This window comes from Oncorhynchus tshawytscha, linkage group LG07 (assembly GCF_018296145.1).
Source record: "Oncorhynchus tshawytscha isolate Ot180627B linkage group LG07, Otsh_v2.0, whole genome shotgun sequence".
NCBI lineage: Eukaryota > Metazoa > Chordata > Actinopteri > Salmoniformes > Salmonidae > Oncorhynchus > Oncorhynchus tshawytscha.
In genome coordinates this window covers 2,142,974-2,164,364 of record NC_056435.1, presented here as the reverse complement: position 1 = coordinate 2,164,364, position 21,391 = coordinate 2,142,974, and the positions used below count along the sequence as shown (strand labels likewise).

At 44.3% G+C, this 21,391-nt stretch overlaps 1 protein-coding gene across 5 annotated transcripts in view; it reads left to right on the top strand.

Moving 5' to 3' along the window:
• The window catches only part of runx1 (RUNX family transcription factor 1), a 64,667-nt gene that overhangs the window by 33,348 nt on the left and 9,928 nt on the right, over positions 1–21,391 (top strand). Inside the window, exons 1-3 of one of the 5 annotated variants that reach the window (XM_042323820.1) lie at positions 13,059–14,081; positions 15,273–15,529; positions 17,633–17,789. In XM_042323820.1, coding sequence (XP_042179754.1) covers positions 14,054–14,081; positions 15,273–15,529; positions 17,633–17,789 — 442 coding nt within the window. In that variant the 5' untranslated portion in view covers positions 13,059–14,053. Of the gene's footprint in view, positions 1–13,058; positions 14,082–14,646; positions 15,000–15,272; positions 15,530–17,632; positions 17,790–21,391 lie in introns of those variants that run through there. The other 4 variants (XM_042323818.1, XM_042323819.1, XM_042323816.1 and 1 more) reach the window with 4 other exon arrangements.

Here is a 21,391-nt window from a genome sequence, read left to right as displayed (position 1 = left end):
TACATATAGGCAGGGGTACATATGTAATTGAGGTAGATATGTACATATAGGCAGGGGTACGATGTAATTGAGGTAGATATGTACATATAGGCAGGGGTACGATGTAATTGAGGTAGATATGTACATATAGGCAGGGGTACGATGTAATTGAGGTAGATATGTACATATAGGCAGAGGTAAAGAGATCTTGCCTCCCATCAAAGTGAGCTTCATCCATGAGAAACAGCTTTTTACTGGGGCTAGTGGCTACAACAGGATACTAGGGACTGAATGCACCTTCCTGAACGCTCATGCCAAAGTTAGCCTCTGAAGTACAGCCAGAAGGAATGAGAATCATCTCTAATTGTGTCTCCATTCCTTCTATCTATTTAACTATTCATTTATTCCCCTCCTCTTTCACGCTCCCTTCTTTTCGGTACACCTCCTCTCTGATGGTGATGGTCGGGGACGTGTTGGTGCATCCTAGCATGCGAAAAAACGCCACGACTTTCCCGTGATGCTTTGCTTCTCGGGCGACATCGCCACCTTCCATGCGAGAAACCGCGACAGGAAATGCCCATTTAGCTGTCGATAGAATGCCGGGGTGCCATGGGGTTGAGTCCATTGGCCCGACCACAGAGTCCCACAGAGTACCTCCCGTGTTCCTCGGTAATGGACCGACCGAGAACCACCACGGCCCAATGGGACCAGTCCACCGTGCCTGCCACCCCAGTCCCCAAAACACTGTGGTTAACAAAGTAAGGACATACACGCACTCACACACACTCCACCGAGTCCCCTTCCCAGTGTGGTTAACGAAGGAACCATGCAAAGTGTGTGTGAGAGAACCCCTCCCATCCCTCCCATCCTTCGCTCCTGCACTCATCCATTTGTTCTATCCATCCAGTGACTCGACTGGTCATTTATTTAACAGTTCGTTGACGCTTCTCTCCGAGTGTGTCGTGGTGTGGCGAGAAAGAGAGGCCTTGGTTCCATTTACTGAACCAGCTCATCTTCATCATTTAGCAATGGGCCTTCATCCTCCTGGGGTACTGTTAGGACCGGAGGGGTGGGAGGTGAGGGTGGATCTTTCAGCTGATCTGCCTTCCTCCATCACTGTCTCTGTCATAAGGGATTTTGGCCGTGTGAGTCATTAATTGATTTTGATTTTGTGGCTGACTGATGACTGATGTATTGACCAGTGTCCTCTCTCTCCTCTGTCTCTTGCTGGGGGGGGGAAAGGCCAGCCTGACCACCATTAAAATGTCCAGCTACCTTTATTTAACTAGGAAAGTCCGTTAAGAACAAATTCTTATTTACAATGACAGCCTACCGTGGAACAGTGGGTTAACTGCCTTGTTCAGGGGCAGAATGACAGATTTTTACCATGTCAACTCGGGGATTAGATCCAGCAACCTTTTGGTTACTGACCCAACGCTCTAACAACTAGGCTACCTGCCTACGTGGGGCAACCTAATCACGTTTAACCCAGAACTAAAGTATTGCGTAATTGGTCAGCTGCTCGATTAAGTTCTAGGTCCATACTTGTTAAGAGAAGCGATGAAGAGATGTTACAACGAGGAGCTCCACCATCTCTCTTTGCAAGTTACTGGGCTGAATGTCTCCTCCCCTTCCGAAATTCGAAAGATGCTAACACCTGTGAAATCGTGATTTGTCCAAATAAACAGTGACGAAAAAACCCAAACACCGGAGCTACTGCTGACAGATTCTACGGTACCAGTTCTATTTACATTGGTCTGTCCACGAGAGATTAGGGGCAACCCTACCACTTGGCAACACTACCACTTGCAACCCTACCACTTGGCAACCCCACCAGTGAGGGTTGTGAGAATGGGCCTGCCATGCTGCCATAGATATGAGTCCCTCTGACTCTGGATCCATCTCAATAGTATAGATATGAGTCCCTCTGACTCTGGATCCATCTCAATAGTATAGATATGAGTCCCTCTGACTCTGGATCCATCTCAATAATATAGATATGAGTCCCTCTGACTCTGGATCCATCTCAATAGTATAGATATGAGTCTCAATAGTATAGATATGAGTCCCTCTGACTCTGGATCCATCTCAATAGTATAGATATGAGTCCCTCTGACTCTGGATCCATCTCAATAGTATAGATATGAGTCCCTCTGACTCTGGATCCATCTCAATAGTATAGATATGAGTCCCTCTGACTCTGCATCCATCTTAATAGTTTAAAGTGGCTTCTTCTCTTTGTCTCCTTTCCCTTTGTCTGCTCCACCTTAAATACCTGTACAAGGGTTAACGTGTTGCTTTCACATTGCCAATGTTTTCAGATTAGTGCAGATTAAGGATGAGAGTCCATTTTGGACTATCAAGGTACAGCCATCTGTCCCAATCTCTCTGTCTCTGTCTGTCGACAAGCTTGTGACTCATTTCTAAAGAGACCATCTGTTAGTTCCAACCACCAGGACCCAGTCCCAACCACAGCAGTCCCAGTCCCAACCACAGCAGTACCCAGTCCCAACCACCAGGACCCAGTCCCAACCACAGCAGTCCCAGTTCCAATCACTAGGACCCAGTCCCAACCACCAGGACATAGTCCCAACCACAGCAGTCCCAGTCCCAACCACCAGGACCCAGTCCCAACCACAGCAGTCCCAACCACCAGGACACAGTCCCAACCACAGCAGTCCCAGTCCCAACCACCAGGACCCAGTCCCAACCACAGCAGTCCCAGTCCCAACCACCAGGACACAGTCCCACCCACAGCAGTCCCAGTCCCAACCACCAGGACCCAGTCACAACCACAGCAGACGCAGTCCCAACCACCAGGACACAGTCCCAACCACAGCAGACCCAGTCCAAACCACCAGGACCCAGTCCCAACTCCAGCAGACCCCGTCCCAACCATCAGGACCCAGATTAGGCTGCAGGCTTACCTCAAACACTCACACTGATCACTGACCAACTGTCAGTTGGCTAATGATGGACATGTTGTTTGACTCAGTTTGAGTTTTTCTGTTGAGTCAGAGGGGCAACCTAATGTAAATCACTTCCAGGACTGTACAGTGGCTGCTTCTCCTCACTTCTGGACTCGTGCTCCTGGTTCTCGTTTCCTCTGGGATCTCCTCCTCCAATCCCTCTCTCATCCCTCTCTTCCTGCCCCGAGGCCAAGGCTCATCCCTCCATCAGGACACCATGCACCTTTACTGCCCATCCATCCTTTTATCCTTCCATCCATCCTTTTATCCATCCATCCATCCTCTCCTCTTTCTATTGATCCTTCTATGCGTCCATACCATTGGATGGTAGATGAAAACCTTCCATAGTTTACAGATCAATATATCACATTTTATTCAGGAAGCACTTTAAAAAAAATAACAGTAACCCGGGCCGAAATCACAAACGAGGAAGCAAACACACCACACATAGTCCCAGTCTCTTCTGTTGATCACATGGAATAGTGTCCTTTATCACAGGTGATTAAACTAGTAAGTGTGTGTGTGTGTGTGTGTGTGTGTGTGTGTGTGTCCTGTTGTGTGTCATGTGATTGTGTCTGTCTATGTGTGTGTGTGTGTGTGTGTGTGTGTGTGTGTGTGTGTGTGTGTGTGTGTGTGTGTGTGTGTGTGTGTGTGTGTGTGTGTGTGTTTTTCCTGCATCACTGCACCTGCTCATCCATTCAAACTGCACTAAACGCTGCCTGAGGCAGATCCCCATAGCTCTCTCCTCTCCCCTCTCCCGTCCCACTCCCTCTCTCCTTCCATCCCTCCCTCCATCCCTCCCTCCTTCCATCCTTCTCTCCCTGCTCAGTGCTCTATACAGCAAGGACAGAGGTGCTGAGATATAAGCTGTAGGTGAAAAGTGAAGTGTGGACAGCTGAACTGTGCATAGGATGTATACTATGACTGGAATATAGGTGTCAACATTACAAGGTTACAAACGGGTGTCACAGTAACGTTTAGACAGATGCATCACTTCAAACCGTTGAGCGCTATGTGACCCTCTCTCCTCTCCTCTCCTCTCTCTCTCCCTCTCTCTCTCATATTCTCTTCTCATAACTTGTGTCAGAAAATCAATCAGTAGTTCCACAGGAGGAGTGCCTCATAGAGCTGCTAGTTTTCTCTCATCTGAGAGCACGCTGAATTATTCAACACACACACACACACACCTTCCCTTCTGAAGACTGGCAGGTTTCAGACACAGACAAACTCAATGCACTGAGTCATATCTTCAGTCAGAAATGACCAAATCAAACAGCACTTGGATTGAGGGATGAATTCATTGTAGTATTCTGATTTAGTTGTGATTGACAGATTAGCCTGATTATCTTGTCATGATACTAGTTCTGGTGTTCGCCATGTTAGCATTACTGTGTCTATTGGGCCCTGGGGGATTCAGCGATGGGGCAGGGGAGTACAGGAAAGGGACCATGGGAAAAACTGCTCCTTTGAAATGCTGTGTGTTTGTGTTGCATGTGCGTGTGTCACTGGTTAAGAGTTTCTCCTTAGTTGCAATGTAAATACAGCTGGACTGAGTGTGTGTGGGCTGTTTGTCCCATTCCTGGAGTGTGAGTGTGTGTGTGTGTGTGTGTGTGCGTGTGTGTGTGTGCGCGTGCGTGCATGCGGCTATGTGAAGGTGTGTGTCTGTTAACCAGGTGCTGGACCACTCTGTTCTGTCACTTGGCAGTGCTGCTAACTGATATGTCAGAAAATCAATTAATTACTTTTAAGTAGCAGTTAACTGCATCCAAACAATACCGCCCCATGAATTATAGAGGAGGTGTGAGAGTGCGTACGTGCGTACGTGCAAGCCTCAATTTTTCCCCCTCTATTTTAACTTGAGAGTCACTATCACTGCTTTCACAATGTTTGATTACAGAAACATTCAATTCCAACTTCTGTAAATCTTCTACAATAAACTTACAACAATCTGCTAACACTTTCAGCAGGTGAGTGATGAGTGACTGAGTGATGAGTGACTGAGTGACTGAGTGATGAGTGACTGATGGGAAGCTCTTTGAAGCTCTATGAGACTCCTCCCCAGGCTGTATCTCGCCATCGATCCCTTGTTCAGGGAGGTGGTGGAGGTGGTGGTGAGGAGGGGCGAGTGTGTGGGTATTGATCCTCAGTGTGGCTCTGGTGCTGGCCTCAGGGTGGCCCCAACTCTAGAGACATCAGGGGAAAGACTGCCCCTGGCACAGAGAGACAGAGACAGAGACAAAGACAGAGAGAGAGAGAGAGAGAGAGAGAGGCTGAGTAAGAGCGAGGGACTGAGAGGACATGAACACAGCAGTCTCCTAAGAGAGGGAGAGAGAGAGGCTGAGTAAGAGCGAGGGACTGAGAGGACATGAACACAGCAGTCCCCTAAGAGAGGGAGAGAGAGAGAGGCTGAGTAAGAGCGAGGGACTGAGAGGACATGAACACAGCAGTCCCCTAAGAGAGAGAGAGAGAGAGAGGCTGAGTCCCCTAAGAGAGAGGGACTGAGAGGACATGAACACAGCAGTCCCCTAAGAGAGAGAGAGAGAGAGAGGCTGAGTAAGAGCGAGGGACTGAGAGGACATGAACACAGCAGTCTCCTAAGAGAGAGAGAGAGAGAAGAGAGAGAGAGGCTGAGTAAGAGCGAGGGACTGAGAGGACATGAACACAGCAGTCCCCTAAGAGAGAGAGAGAGAGAGAGAGGAGAGAGGCTGAGTAAGAGCGAGGGACTGAGAGGACATGAACACAGCAGTCCCCTAAGAGAGAGAGAGAGAGAGACAGAAAGGACACGAACTGAGTAAGAGCGAGGGACTGAGAGGACATGAACACAGCAGTCTCCTAAGAGAGAGAGAGAGAGAGAGGCTGAGTAAGAGCGAGGGACTGAGAGGACATGAACACAGCAGTCCCCTAAGAGAGAGAGAGAGAGAGAGAGAGGCTGAGTAAGAGCGAGGGACTGAGAGGACATGAACACAGCAGTCTCCTAAGAGAGAGAGAGAGAGAGGCTGAGTAAGAGCGAGGGACTGAGAGGACATGAACACAGCAGTCTCCTAAGAGAGAGAGAGAGAGAGAGCTGAGTAAGAGCGAGGGACTGAAGGACATGAACACAGCAGTCTCCCTAAGAGAGAGAGAGAGAGAGAGAGAGACACGAACACTGCAGTCCCCTAAGAGCGAGGGACTGAGAGGACATGAACACAGCAGTCTCCTAAGAGAGAGAGAGAGAGAGGCTGAGTAAGAGCGAGGGACTGAGAGGACATGAACACAGCAGTCTCCTAAGAGAGAGAGAGAGAGAGAGGACTGAGTAAGAGTCCCCTGAGAGGGACTGAGAGGACATGAACACAGCAGTCTCCTAAGAGAGAGAGAGAGAGAGGCTGAGTAAGAGCGAGGACTGAGAGGACATGAACACAGCAGTCTCCTAAGAGAGAGAGAGAGAGAGAAAGAGAGACTGAGTAAGAGCGAGGACTGAGAGGACATGAACACAGCAGTCTCCTAAGAGAGAGAGAGAGAGAGAGCTGAGTAAGAGCGAGGGACTGAGAGGACATGAACACAGCAGTCTCCTAAGAGAGAGAGAGAGAGAGAGAGAGAGACAGAGTCCTGAGTAAGAGCGAGGACTGAGAGGACATGAACACAGCAGTCTCCTAAGAGAGAGAGAGAGAGAGAGCTGAGTAAGAGCGAGGGACTGAGAGGACATGAACACAGCAGTCTCCTAAGAGAGAGAGAGAGAGAGGACACGAACTGCAGTAAGAGCGAGGGACTGAGAGGACATGAACACAGCAGTCTCCTAAGAGAGAGAGAGAGAGAGGGCTGAGTAAGAGCGAGGGACTGAGAGGACATGAACACAGCAGTCTCCTAAGAGAGAGAGAGAGAGAGAGAGAACACAGCAGGCTGAGTAAGAGCGAGGGACTGAGAGGACATGAACACAGCAGTCTCCTAAGAGAGAGAGAGAGAGAGAGAGGCTGAGTAAGAGCGAGGGACTGAGAGGACATGAACACAGCAGTCTCCTAAGAGAGAGAGAGAGAGAAAGAGAGAACACTGAGTAAGAGAGGGACTGAGAGGACATGAACACAGCAGTCTCCTAAGAGAGAGAGAGAGAGAGAGAGAGAGAGAGGCTGAGTAAGAGCGAGGGACTGAGAGGACATGAACACAGCAGTCTCCTAAGAGAGAGAGAGAGAGAAAGGACACTGAAAGAGCGTCCCCTAAGGGACTGAGAGGACATGAACACAGCAGTCTCCTAAGAGAGGGAGAGAGAGAGAGGCTGAGTAAGAGCGAGGGACTGAGAGGACATGAACACAGCAGTCTCCTAAGAGAGAGAGATAAACAAATATAAAGAAAAAGACGATTAGAGGGACAGTTCAATCCACGTCCCCAAAGAGAAACTCTGACCTGCAGAGATTGGCAGAGTGGAAGAGGAGGTTCCAACCAACTAATACAGTGTGGTGACAGAGGCGATGCATCCTGTCAAGCTTGTCCCTAGTAGTGCCTTCACTAGACCATCATGACCTGCTGTGGCGTACCAGATCCCTGCAACACACACACATTCGGTGTCCTGTGGTACTGCCACTGGTGTACCCAGAGTTCCATTGGGCCCAGGTCTGTGGGATAGTGACTATGAGTGGTGGATTCGGGGTGTGTGTGGAGGACGACCCAGAAACCTCAGTGGCCATGCACCAACCTCAGCCAGACCAGAGGACTGATCCGTGTCATGCTAGGTGGTTTCCAGGAAGCCAGAGACCAGCCATAGTGGTCATGTCACCTCAGGAGCTATCACAGGCAAATCAAACTGTCTCCGTCGTTCGAATCTGGTTTACAGATCTTCCAGTGTAAGGACCGTGTGGTTCCCAAACTCTGGCGTGAACCACTGAGACAATGGTCCTTCTTCATGTGATCCACAAACTCGATGACAATTACTTAAAACACAAACCAGTCTTTATGGCTAAGACCAACTCAATACCCTGCTCTTTGCCTTTATTTTCACCGTTTGTCAGAACTTTAGAAAAGAAGCGAGGGGGAGAGGTGAGAGAAAGACATGGAGGGGGGAGCGATGGAGAGAGGAAAGGAGAGAGAGAAAAATCATTTGAGTCACTAAATGAAATTAGCAGGTCTGAGTTGCCTGAGGGCAGAGTGATGCCGAGTCCCCCGGGGCTACGCTTAGTGAGGGAATATATTAAGCATGAGTGGATGCCATCCGTTTTCCCCTCCTTTCTCTCCTTCTTTCTCTCGTTTTCAGTTTTTCACTAATATCTTGGGCGAGGGGGAGGTGGGTAGGGTGGCGGGTGGGTGGGTATAAAAGGATGAGGGTGAGAGGGAGGGGGATCTAGCTTTCCATATTCCTGTGCTGGGTCTTAAAAACCCACCCCACCGTTCGCTCCGCAAGTACCCAGAGACGAAGCATGAATCCTGGGCCCTTCTCCAACTCCGGTCCCCTGTCCTGGGCCATGTACCTGATGAGGAAAGGCCGAACTGGCAATGGGCTCTTTGGTAATCTATCCTGCTTTTATTACTACATCTGCATCTTTGTCTACCCCTTCCTCTTCATCGTTATCATCAACATCATCACTGTCTGCCTCTCAACCACTGTCGTCTTCGTCTACCCCTTCCTCTTCATCGTTATCATCAACATCATCACTGTCGGCCTCTCAACAACTGTCGTTTCGTCTACCCCTTCCTCTTCATCGTTATCATCAACATCATCACTGTCTGCCTCTCAACCACTGTCGTCTTTGTCTTTGTTTGTCAGATTGAAAGACATTTGCAATGAATCTTCCTCATAACTCATCTTTACCTGCTGCAATTTCTTCATGATCTTCATCATCATCCCCACCACCATCATCATCATCACCCGCTTCCTCTCAGCCTTTTAAATCTTCTTTTGTTTACTTTTCTCTCACCTCTCATTCTTTCTCCAGTCTGTTTTCCAATGTTGTCCTGAATGGGGTTAAGAAACCAAGAGTGAAACATTTGATTGATACAACATACAACAGTTTTTATTTCTGTGTGCTGTGGCTGTATTTTGGTTTGGGTGGTTCACCTTACTTGATGTTAACTGATGCTCAAAAAACAAAAGACTGAATGAATGAATGTCTTATTTTACATCGAAAAAATGTTTAGGCTATATTAATCTGTAGGCCTATAGGTTCATGGGTAGGCTAGATCCGTTGTTTTATGCTGATGACTTGTCATTTAAACCAATCATCTCTCCAGAATTGATTCTTTCCCAATGCAATGGAAGCGGCCTCCAGTTAATCGCGCAAACATGCTGCAGCGTGTAGCCTCGCGACGCATATCGATAGATTTGATAGCCGACTACATACATTATTGATCAAGCAGTTTGCGCCTATCCGATTACCGCTGCTCAGAGGTGAACGGGACGAGAGGAAATCCAAGCCTCTCGCTCTCTCTCTTGTTGAACTCTCCCTGCCTGTCCCCTCAAAGTAGCAGTTCTTCCTTTAGGCAACAGTAAAGTCGGTTCATTTGTGAGGAAATGTTTCCTTACATTATATTGAAATCTCGATTTTTTTAATGATTGAATATTTTAGGCCGTGATTGTAGGCCATAGGTTTTTTTTATTTCAATTTTATAGGCAACCAACATTTTTACGGCTACGGCTTTCAAAAATCAGACTGCATCACATTTCTTTAGCATGTGAAAAAACAAAATTGTATTTGTTTTAATTAGAATCGAATCTATTTAATTTGATGTGTCATATAGGAGTAAATAGGCTATATGCTTTGTTTTATTGTTTTTAACAATGATCTAATTATTAGCACATCTCCAGGGGGGCATTTTAACTGAGCTTTGTGTTTTATTAATGAAATCCTAAATGTATATACGACGATATTAGAATAGGCTATAATAAATTAAATCTTCAATTATAGATTTAGTAGGATCCGTTTGCAATCAAATGTATCTCTTATACTCTGTTAAACTGATGTGTTGAGAACCACTTCATCAGTTTGAATATATTTTGTGTCCTAAATTTCAAACATAAATGTAGTCCTAATTTGTGCCCTATTGTTTGGTTGTTGTTTAAAGTTAAGGGACCATCTGGCATGTGCTGGTCGGTTCTGCGTGAAGTGCTGTGGTGTGCTGCATTGTAAAAGATGACATTATCGGTGGCGGCAGGTAACCTAGTGGTTAGAGCGTTAGGTCAGTAACCGAAGGGTTGCCGGATTGAATCCCCGAGCTGACAAGTAAAAATCTGTCCTTCTGCCCCTGAACAAAGCAGTAAATAAGAATTGTAAACAATAATTTGTTCTTAACTGACTTGCCTAGTTAAATGTTTTTTTAAATGTAAAGATGAGTTGTGTCCATCTCTCAGCATGGATATATTTCAACACAAACAATTGCGACAAAATGCGTTTCCAGTCAAATGCTCAAACAGCGGCTGGCCCGGGCCTTGCCGTCACGACACACACCTGCACAGAGATATAACTAAACTAACGTGAGTCATTGGATGTGGTTATAACGGACTTATTTGATTGACTGAATTATAATGTTTTATTCAAGGGGACATGATTGACTTTAGAGCATTGTGGTTTTATTGTAATATATATATATACATATATTATTATGATTATTCAGCCATGGCACAAGTGGCTGGCCTTTTTTAGGCGATTTAGCTTCTGCTTCTTTTATCCGGCACCATTGAATCACATTTCCAGTAAGCTGTTTGGATGTTTTAGTGAAGTTGATGACCAATTATACTTTTAAACATGAATAATCACTCAACATTCTGCTCGCAGCCCCATGCGCACAAGAGATTAATGTTCTTCTGTAGGCCCATGTCAACACTTCCTAAGTATTGGAACCTTGATTAATCAGAGGGAATCCACATAAATATTTTTTATCCGTTATTCTAATAAAAAAAAACTTTGTTTTGCCTTGAGAATGTGTCCATTGCAAAAAATACGCACCATTATGCATTATTTCGTTACGGCCTAAATTAATCAATCCAACATCAAAAAGATGTTAGGACAGGAACAATCAAGTTCGGATTCTTTGCACCGTGTTTCCTGTATATAGAGCAAAAAGGCCAGTCACTTTCTATCACGGACACTGTAGTCGGTCCGGCCAGGCGGATGCGTAGGCCGTTACATTTTTTATCATCACCCCTGTGGCTATACGTTCTTAAAACATGGGGAGAGAGGAGAGAAACTGACAGTTCTCTAAAACTCCCCGACAAGGCTGTCAGACTGACCTCTCTTTGTCAAATCAAACTGAAAAACTCATCAGACGAATACTTTCTGCTGAGCTCTGCGTGTACAGGTGGACTAGACTCTTCATAGTCATCATGGCAAAGACACATAGTCTGTGGCGATGAATATTGAACTGGTCAATCGAAATGAGCTAAACATAGGAGATAATGAGAGAACAAAATCATAATTTTGGATTTCAGAATCATTTTGTTTCTGCTTTGATCTGAATTTGAAAGTATCCTACAATGTGGGGTTAAATCATTTCCAGAATAGAACATATTTACACCATTAAAAATATTCACATATATAAGATCGTCTGTTTTTATTTACATCGTCACGCAATATAAAATAATTCTCTACAGTGAGGACTGCGTGTATGTTACAGCTCTCCATTTGCCAGAGGTGATTTAGATCGTATGCCGCCACCTATTGTTGATATTTGGTGCAGACACGACGCCCAAACTGCGCACTGACAACACAAGGCCTGGGAGGTGCTTTATGCGGTCGTGGAAAAAGTGTTCAATGTCATACTTCAGTAAAAGTCAAGATACCTTAAAGAAAATGACTCAAGTAAAAGTGAACGTCACCCAGTAAAAGTCTAAAAGTATTTGGTTTTAAATGTACATAAGTACTCAATTGTCATAGGTCTATTTGAGTAAAAGTAAAAGCTACACGTCAAATTCCTTATAATAAGCAAATCAGATGGCACAACGTTCTTGTTTTTATATTTACGGACAAACAGGGTACGTACACACGTAGTATGTGTTTAGTGAGTCAGCCAGATCAGAGGCAGTAGGGATGACAATGAGTTATATTGATAGATGCGTGGATTTGACCAATGCTGTACTTTTGGGGGTCAGAGAATACATATGGGAGTAAAAATGTACCTCTTTTCTTTAGGAATGTAGTGGAGTAAAAGTAAAAGTTGTCAAAAATATAAACAGTAAAGTAAACATACCCCCAAAACTAGGCTACATAAGTAGTACTTTAAAGTATTTTTACTTAACTACGCTACTTTACGCCGCCATCTTTATGTGGCAACGTTGTTTTCACAGCCGTGTTAAACAAAATGTAACTTTCATGCTTACTTGTAGATAACTGTTTATTTGAAGTCTTGTTGTTGAGGATGAGAGCCTACATTCTGACACCGTGAAAGCTGAATTTTAAGCACGCGCATTTACGCTCTGTCACACTATCATAAAATACATCCCCTGGTCAATGTTTTTATTCAGTATGTCTGTGTTGTGCATGGATTGTGGAACCTACTATAACGTCAACCTCTAAACCCACATCACGTTGGACACTAGCCACAGTGCTATAGAGGGGAATAGGCCTATAAGAAATGGAACATCGTCCCCAAAATGCGTCACTGTGGCCTCCATATAATCTATTCGCAGATGTGATGCAGCCTGGGTTATATGGTTAGAGCGGTGACTGGTGGCTATTGCTGATATCATATTCCCCGAATAAATCAGCGCATGACCAATATGTCCACTGGAACAGTACACGCGCCCTGGAATTCAGCAGAATGGCTGTCTTTGTATAAATGCCCCCTCATCGACAGATGAGTCATTTGAGCTTCTCTCTTTACTTTTCCTGTTATTGAGGACACATAGGCTATGTCTTATTGGCTAACGTATTGCATGGATATTTACTCATCTTATTTTGTTATGGTGTATGCAGACTATGTTTTGACACCGTCACGAGAAATCATCCGGGAAATATCAGGCATTTGGTAGGCTAAAGTGTATTTCCAACTAAATATGTGTGTTTGGTGTCCAAACGCATAGGCCTAATTGTGATTTGGGCAGTTATTTTGTGAACAATCATTTTAATCCACCTTTCAATATATTTTATTGTATTTTTTGTTTTTGTATTGGTATCAAACATCCAATTGCACGCTGTTGACTGTTATGTTAAAACCACAATACTAGAGCGCGACCGCTGTGTCCGTCTCTCATCCGGCATCGTGCACCGCAGCCCCAAAGTGGAATTCCATTGACTGGCCCGAGCCTTCCTAAGAACCCACAGTTCTTTATCCCTGGACGGACGCAGCTCTGATTGGTTAAACCCTCCCGGACTCTCCGTAGTTGCTCGATTCCATTGGCTGAGATCTGTCTCTATGCAAATCCAACCCTGGAGGCACGCATTCCAGCACTGCCCACTGACTGCCAGTAAAACCCTGCCTCCCACTGTCGGGACGTTCATTCATACGCAGAAACTCAACTCTATACACAACCGGAGCATTCAACAAGGGTTTGTCGAAATATAAGGCTGTTTGCAGTGACACATCCTAGCCTATTCCTCGTTGACATTCCAGACACTATTTATAAAAGCGAAATTGAAGTATTAAAGTTTTTTCCGTCTCCCATGTTGGCACGCATAGAGACGAGCATATTCCTATTGCGAATTGGGGAGCCATAGAACATCCATCAAAGTTGACCTTTTGTGGCGAGTAACTCACAAGTTATTGAAGAACAACAGAAGAGGAAAAGAACGAGAAAAAAAGAACCCAACTGGACTTTCTTATTCGCTGCTCGCTGCTCATTTGAATGCGCCCTGAGACCTCATTGAATGACGGTCGGGTTTTATTTAGTATCTGTTCGGTGGATGCCTCTTCAGATTATGTGTCCATAACACGGATCATGGAATGAGGACTTCACACACCGAGATTTAGGCGGGATGTATGTAATTTGTTAACCGAAGGTCTTTGACTCCACTACAACGCATAGACCCAGTTTTATTCGTGCCCGCTCAGGTACCTTCAGACTGTCGTCTGATTTCCACTGTTGATCCACGTGCCTTGGGAGAGTTCATCTAACGACAACGGGTTTAATTTTTGAGGCAAATATCAGAAGAAACATAGAGCTATATATTCCACAGAGAGTCCGTTTAACTGGATCCTACTGCGGTGTACAAATGGTCTTCCTTTGGGACGCCAAATACGGTACATTAACTTATTTTCACATTTTACGCACGGTTGAATATGTGTTGGTATCTATCCCATCTTGTCCTGTCTAACTTATCAACACCATACTGTGGCAGAACCTGTGTATTATTATCAACCAAGATTTCAACTTCCCTCTGAACTGTGGTTTAGTGCTTTGTGCATGCTAGGTTCCAAATGTAGCCTGTAGCCTAATCGCTGTGAGAGAAAAAACCCGTTGGCGTCCTGCCAATTATTACGTTTATTTCCTCTTCAAATTCTGGTTTCGGTGTATTTCTTGGCTGTGTGAATGCGCGCGGGTATAAATGTAAGCACAAATGTCAACACACACACATACACACACTTGAGGTTAGGCTTCATTAATCAGTTGTCACTAGATACCACAGCCACAAAGTCATAAACCCCGCCTATTTTTATAATTTATTCCTTCTTTTATTTTTAAGCTAAAAATTAACCCTGAACTTAACCACAATGATAACTTATTCTTAACCCTAAATTAAGACCAAAAAGATCATTTGAGTTTTCATAAAGTTTTACGATAGGCCTACAGACAATTTCAACTTTGTGACTGTGGTAACTAGTGGACAACACATTAAAACACATGCAAAGCACATTACTTCCCCTCTCATCAACGGTTTATAAATAAATCCTTCCATCCACAGCGCGTGGTTTGCTGTTAGTATTGGATGGTTAGATGAGAGCAACACAGAGTTGGAGTTCAGTCCAGTTCTGTGTTACACTACTCCAAGTTCTGTTGAAAGAGCGAGAGGCAGCAGCGGTTTTTAAACCCCAGGTCGTTCCAAACCGCCAACATGTGGCATCGATTGTGGTTGGCTTGGCTGAGTGGCAGACAGACAGACCGACCGAGAGCGCGCGCCGGGCCCTGTCAGACACAGCATCGCTGGCTGGTTTTTAACGGTTTGGTTTCACGTGTCTCCGGTTCTCCAGGGTTGGGTTCCGCTGTTGTAATTTCACTGCGCTCTATTCTGAGAACTTGTATAATTCTGTGCTCTGAAGGCCAACTTGAAACTACATGCACATTGATAAACAGAATAGAAAATACTGATGATATGCACAGTTCAAAATGTGAATAGCCTAAATGAGTTTTTAATTACTTTCTACAAAAGTTATATGCCTTATTCTGTCTGTGTACTCACTCACTTATTTATCTACATCTCCATCTTTCTCCAGACCCAGCACCTGGTCGGCGCTTCTCCCCCCCTTCCACCACCCTGTTGTCAGGTAAGATGAGTGAGGGTCTGCCCCTGGGTGCCCAGGAGAGCAGTAGCGCCGCCCTGGTGGGAAAGCTGCGTATTGCAGACCGAGGCATGGTGGAGGTGCTGTCAGAACACCCTGGAGAACTGGTGAGGACAGACAGCCCCAACTTCATCTGTTCTGTCCTACCCACACACTGGAGGTGCAACAAGACGCTGCCCATCGCATTCAAGGTGAGTGAGGGAGTGTGTGTGTGTGTAGTGCTATATTTGTTGTTTTATTTTGAATCATTTCTGGAGGCTGTAGAGGAATGTTTTCCTGCCCAAATTTAGTCTGATGGCAACGTTTCTCATAAATGTCTATGTATGTTTGTGTCAAATAAAAATATATAGATATTGTCAGATGCACTGAATACAACAGGTATTACAACCTTACCTTGAAATGCTTACTTACAAGCCCCTAACCAACAATGCAGAGTTTTAAAAAAGTAAGTAAGAAAAATTTGCTAAATAAACTAATGGAAAAATAGTAACACAAATAAATAACAACAACGAGGCTATATACAAAGGGTACCGGTACCGAGTCATTGTGCAGGGGTACAGGGTAGTCCAGGTAATTCAGGTATTATGTACATGTAGGTGACGGGGTAAAGTGACTATGAATTGATAATAAACACAGAGTAGCAGCAGTGTGTGTGTGAAGAGTGTGAAGGAATGTGTGTGTGTGCGTGGGTTGCGTCAATACACATGTGTGTGTGTTTTGGGTTGATAGACTTAGAAAAGCAAGCAATTACTAAATGTACTGAATTAGACTCACATTCCTTCCAATATTTTACCCAGATTTACGCACAGAATCACAGTGAAGCATATTTAGTTTCAGGAGGACACAGACAACTCAAGATGTATGGTTACATATGCAGAAAATGTTTGTTTTTTACATAGAATTAAGCGTAATGATCTTTTTCAGGTGTTTTAAAAATGCAAAATTCTCCAATTTACAAATGGAATACAGAATACACTTTTAATTGGAGAAAAATATTATTATAGCCATAGCCTACTTCCTTTACAGTTTTTCACTTTGTAATGCAGTTCTCAGAATTGGAATGATGCACGTCAATGTCTTCCAGTTGTTTCATTAGGCTGATGTCGTTCTGGGCATCCATAATGGGAATTATATCATCCAAGTAAAGTACTTTTAAGCACTTTAGGACAAAAGCGTTTGTGAAAAAAGCCATAGAAAAATACTGTAAAATCAGATTGAGGGAGTTGTATACATTATGTACATTATAAACAAAGTCATAGGCGGATGTTGTTGCCATTAAGTGTGTGTTTGTGTCTGGATGTTGTTGACCGTCTGCTTGAAGAGCTCTATAATCGTTTCCTCATTATTGTTTGTTCTGCAGGGCCGTTTTCACGCTCCACCAAACCTCTCTCTCATGTCTGACTTCCGTAGCTCCCCAACAGTCCTCGAGAATGTAAACTATACTGGGACTGCCAAACACCCGTATTTTACATCTCTGCCGCGTGTGGGTGAAGGGGGTTGTGTGTGTGTGTGTGTGTGAAGAGGGGTTGTGTGTGTGTGTGTGTGTGTGTGTGTGTGTGTGTGTGTGTGTGTGTGGACTAAAGATGTAGTTTCTCAGTTGAAAAACAGAGCAGAGCCGTAGAACCCATGCCCGGTATCTCCTCTGTACATTTGCACGCTGATTGGTGGCCATGATTACAGTTAATATGAAAATGACTCTCCCTGGGTCTATTTGCTTTGGGTGTGGAGCTATTCAGTCTGTAGTCTGGGTGGCTTTCTGGAGCACAAAACCACCCAGACTGCCCTCCCATTTAGTAGACTAAATAGATTCAGAATGAATAATTAATTCATTATGAAGTACTAGAATTAATCATTTTTCGATATTATTTATAAAAGTATAAACATAGTTGAATACAATAGAGTGTTGCAATATAACTAAAGATGCTCCTCTTTTACCAAATACATATATCTACCCAGGGGCGCAACTTGGTTTTAGAAGTGGGGGGGACATAATGGTTATTATTATTATTATTTTTAAATTATCCAGTCGAAGAAACTCTCAAAACAGCCTACCCGACCGCTCGGAGGCGTCCTAAAACACACTGTTGCCCCGTTTTGTATCTTAATCCAATGTAAAGGTTGCGCCCCTGTATCTACCTGATAATTGATGTTTTGTGTAAAGTGTTCAATGTAAATTACCTGTGTAATTATGTTTATGTATTGTCTTTTTTTGTAATGTGCAAGACAAGCCATAAAGTTTCCATCTATCTGACTGTGTCTCTGTCTCTTCTCTTTCTCTCCTCTTATTGCCGTAGGTGGTTGCCCTTGGTGATATACCTGATGGTACCTTGGTCACGGTGATGGCTGGGAACGATGAGAACTACTCAGCAGAGCTCCGCAATGCCACGGCCGCCCTCAAGAACCAGGTGGCTCGCTTCAACGACCTGCGCTTCGTAGGCCGCAGCGGACGAGGTACACACACACACACACACACACACACACACATATATAGATACACTGATATAACTCTCTCTCTCTCTGTCCCTAACGGACGGTGAACCGCAGTTACTCCAAATCAGGTGCAGGCAAATGTCCTGCCTTATCTATTTAAAACACAGGCCTCTCTGTACATAAGCTACTGTTACTGTACACACACACACACACACGCACGCACACGCACACGCCTCTCAATTGTCCCATTGTACTGCTAGGCAAACAGCCATCTAGTCTGACTTAAAACACACACACACACCCACAGGACCTAGAATGCAGCTCAGGGTTAATTAGAGTATGACTGTATGTGTGAGCTTGTCTGAACTTGTGGTGAACATTGATGAAACTAGGTGAGTGTTTGGTTGGGTTGTGGTCAGAGTGTTGGTCTGGCTGCAGCTCAGTAGGCTGTGGCCCAGTGTTAGTGTGGTTACAGCGGTGTGGTTTAGAGTTATGTAAGGGATCTCTTTCTCACACACACACACACACACACACACACACACACACACACACACACACACACACACACACATATACACATACACACACACACACACACACACACACACACACACACACACACACACTCTGAATATGAAATAAACCATTCTAAACACACACACACTCCTCCTTCTCCTCTTTTCTTCTGGGAAACACACACACCATGACAGAGGTTTATTCAGAAGGAAGATAAGACAAGTGATTGGCTAATGCTGATAGGACCCACTGTGGTAAACACACTGCTGTACTCATCAAGCCTGTACTGACCTCAACAAGCCTAGACCTGACACACACACCCACACACACACACACACACACACACACACACACACACACACACACACACACACACAACAGAAATCATCCCATTGATAGGGGCGATTACAGATGGAGAGTTCCGGAGTAAACAGTCATCTCTGTACAGTAAGCCCCAGAGAAATGTAAAATGGGTAAAAGCCTTGGCACTTAGACACACACACACACACACACACAGAGACACAGCTTTTAGATGTGCACTGATGGTGTCCGATCAGACAGACAGACTGATGACACACCAGCAACAAAGACCACAGCTGTTCTCTCATCCTTTCTATCTCTCGATCGCTCTACCTCTCCCCTCCTCTATCACTTACCGATCCTCTCAGATTCTTTCTTGCAGATAGCACACCAGCAACAAAGACCACAGCTGTCCTTCCTCGGTCTTTCTGTCTCCTCCCACTCTCCTCTCTTTCTGGATATAGGAGCAGTGAGTTACTGGGCGGCCAAACGGCACAAACAATCTCAGACATATTTATCTCTTTCTTTCTCTCGTTTTCTCTCTCTTGCAAACACAGTTGTTTGGATGTGCACACACATTTGTTCACATGCTAACACATTAAACGTCGACCGATTATGATTTTTCAATGCCGTGTGTGTGTGTGTGTGTGTGTGTGTGTTTACCGATTATTGGAGGACCAAAAAAGTCGATACCGATTAATCGGCCAATTTTTTATTTATTTATTTGTAATAATGACAATTGCAACAATACTGAATGAACACTTATTTTAACTTAATATAATACATCAATAAAATCAATTTAGCCTCAAAAAAATAATGAAACATGTTCAATTTGGTTTAAATAATACAAAAACAAAGTGTTGGAGAAGAAGGTAATATGTGCCAATATGCAATATGTGCCATGTATGTGCCATGTAAAAATGTGTGCCATGTAAAATATGTGCCATGTAAAAAAGCTAACATTTAAGTTCCTTGCTCAGAACATGAAAACATACGAAAGTTGGTGGTTCCTTTTAACATGAGACTTCAATATTCCAAGGTAAGAGGTTTTAGGTTGTAGTTAATATAGTATTTATAGTACTATTTCTCTCTATACCATTTGTATTTCATATACCTTTGACTATTGGATGTTCTTTTAGGCGCTATAGTATTATAGCCCAAAAATACAGATTTCCGATTATTATGAAAACTTGAAATCGGCCCTAATTAATCGGTCGACCGCTATAACACAAGCACAGTATAGTGTACACACACACACACACACACACACACACACACACACACACACACACACACACACACACACACACACACACACACACACACACACACAGTGTTGTCAGGGGCCGTTTTCTAGCTGTGTTGTCTTCTTCCCATCTGCCTCTCAGACAGAACGTCTCCCTCACAGACACTAATACTTCGGTGTGTGTGTGTGTGTGTGTGTGTGTGTGTGTGTGTGTGTGTGTGTGTGTGTGTGTGTGTGTGTGTGTGTGTGTGTGTGTGTGTGTGTGTGTGTGTGTGTGATATCTGCATACATATGGAGAAAAGAGAAGAGGATTTTTTGTGTGTCTATGTCTGATGTAAGACAATGAGCAATCTTTTAAGCAGAAATGTGATTGTGAAATATCATCATATTTGGCAATTCAATTATCCTACAATAACTTACTTTAGAAAAATAGTAAATACTACATGAGGAATAATGGACAGTTTTCCCATTATGGTGAATATTACTGTAGTAGTAGATTTGCCTCACTTTGGGCAGTAAAACATACTTGAATAGAAAACGTGGGATAGGTACAGTGGGGAGAACAAGTATTTGATACACTGCCGATTTTGCAGGTTTTCCTTCTTACAAAGCATTTAGAGGTCTGTAATTTTTATCATAGGTACACTTCAACTGTGAGAGACGGAATCTAAAACAAAAATCCAGAAAATCACATTGTATGATTTTTAAGTAATAGTATTTGATCACCTACCAACTATTAAGAATTCTGGCTCTCACAGACCTGTTAGTTTTTCTTTAAGAAGCCCTCCTGTTCTCCACTCATTACCTGTATTAACTGCACCTGTTTGAACTCGTTACCTGTATAAAAGACACCTGTCCACACACTCAATCAAACAGACTCCAACCTCTCCACAATGGCCAAGACTAGAGAGCTGTGTAAGGACATCAGGGATAAAATTGTAGACCTGCACAAGGCTGGGATGGGCTACAGGACAATAGGCAAGCAGCTTGGTGAGAAGGCAACAACTGTTGGCGCAATTATTAGAAAATGGAAGAAGTTCAAGATGACGGTCAATCACCTTCGGTCTGGGGCTCCATGCAAGATCTCACCTCGTGGAGCATCAATGATCATGAGGATGGTGAGGGATCAGCCCAGAACTACATGGCAGGACCTGGTCAATGACCTGAAGAGAGCTGGGACCACAGTCTCAAAGAAAACCATTAGTAACACACTACGCCGTCGTGGATTAAAATCCTGCAGCGCACGCAAGGTCCCCCTGCTCAAGCCAGCGCATGTCCAGGCCCGTCTGAAGTTTGCCAATGACCATCTGGATGATCCAGAGGAGGAATGGGAGATGGTCATGTGGTCTGAGGAGACAAAAATAGAGCTTTTTTTGTGTATGGAGGAAGAAGAAGGATGAGTACAACCACCAAGAAAACCATCCCAACTGTGAAGCATGAAGGTGGAAACATCATTCTTTGGGGATGCTTTTCTGCAAAGGGGACAGGACGCCTGCACCGTATTGAGGGGAGGATGGATGGGGCCATGTATCGCGAGATCTTGGCCAACAACCTCCTTCCC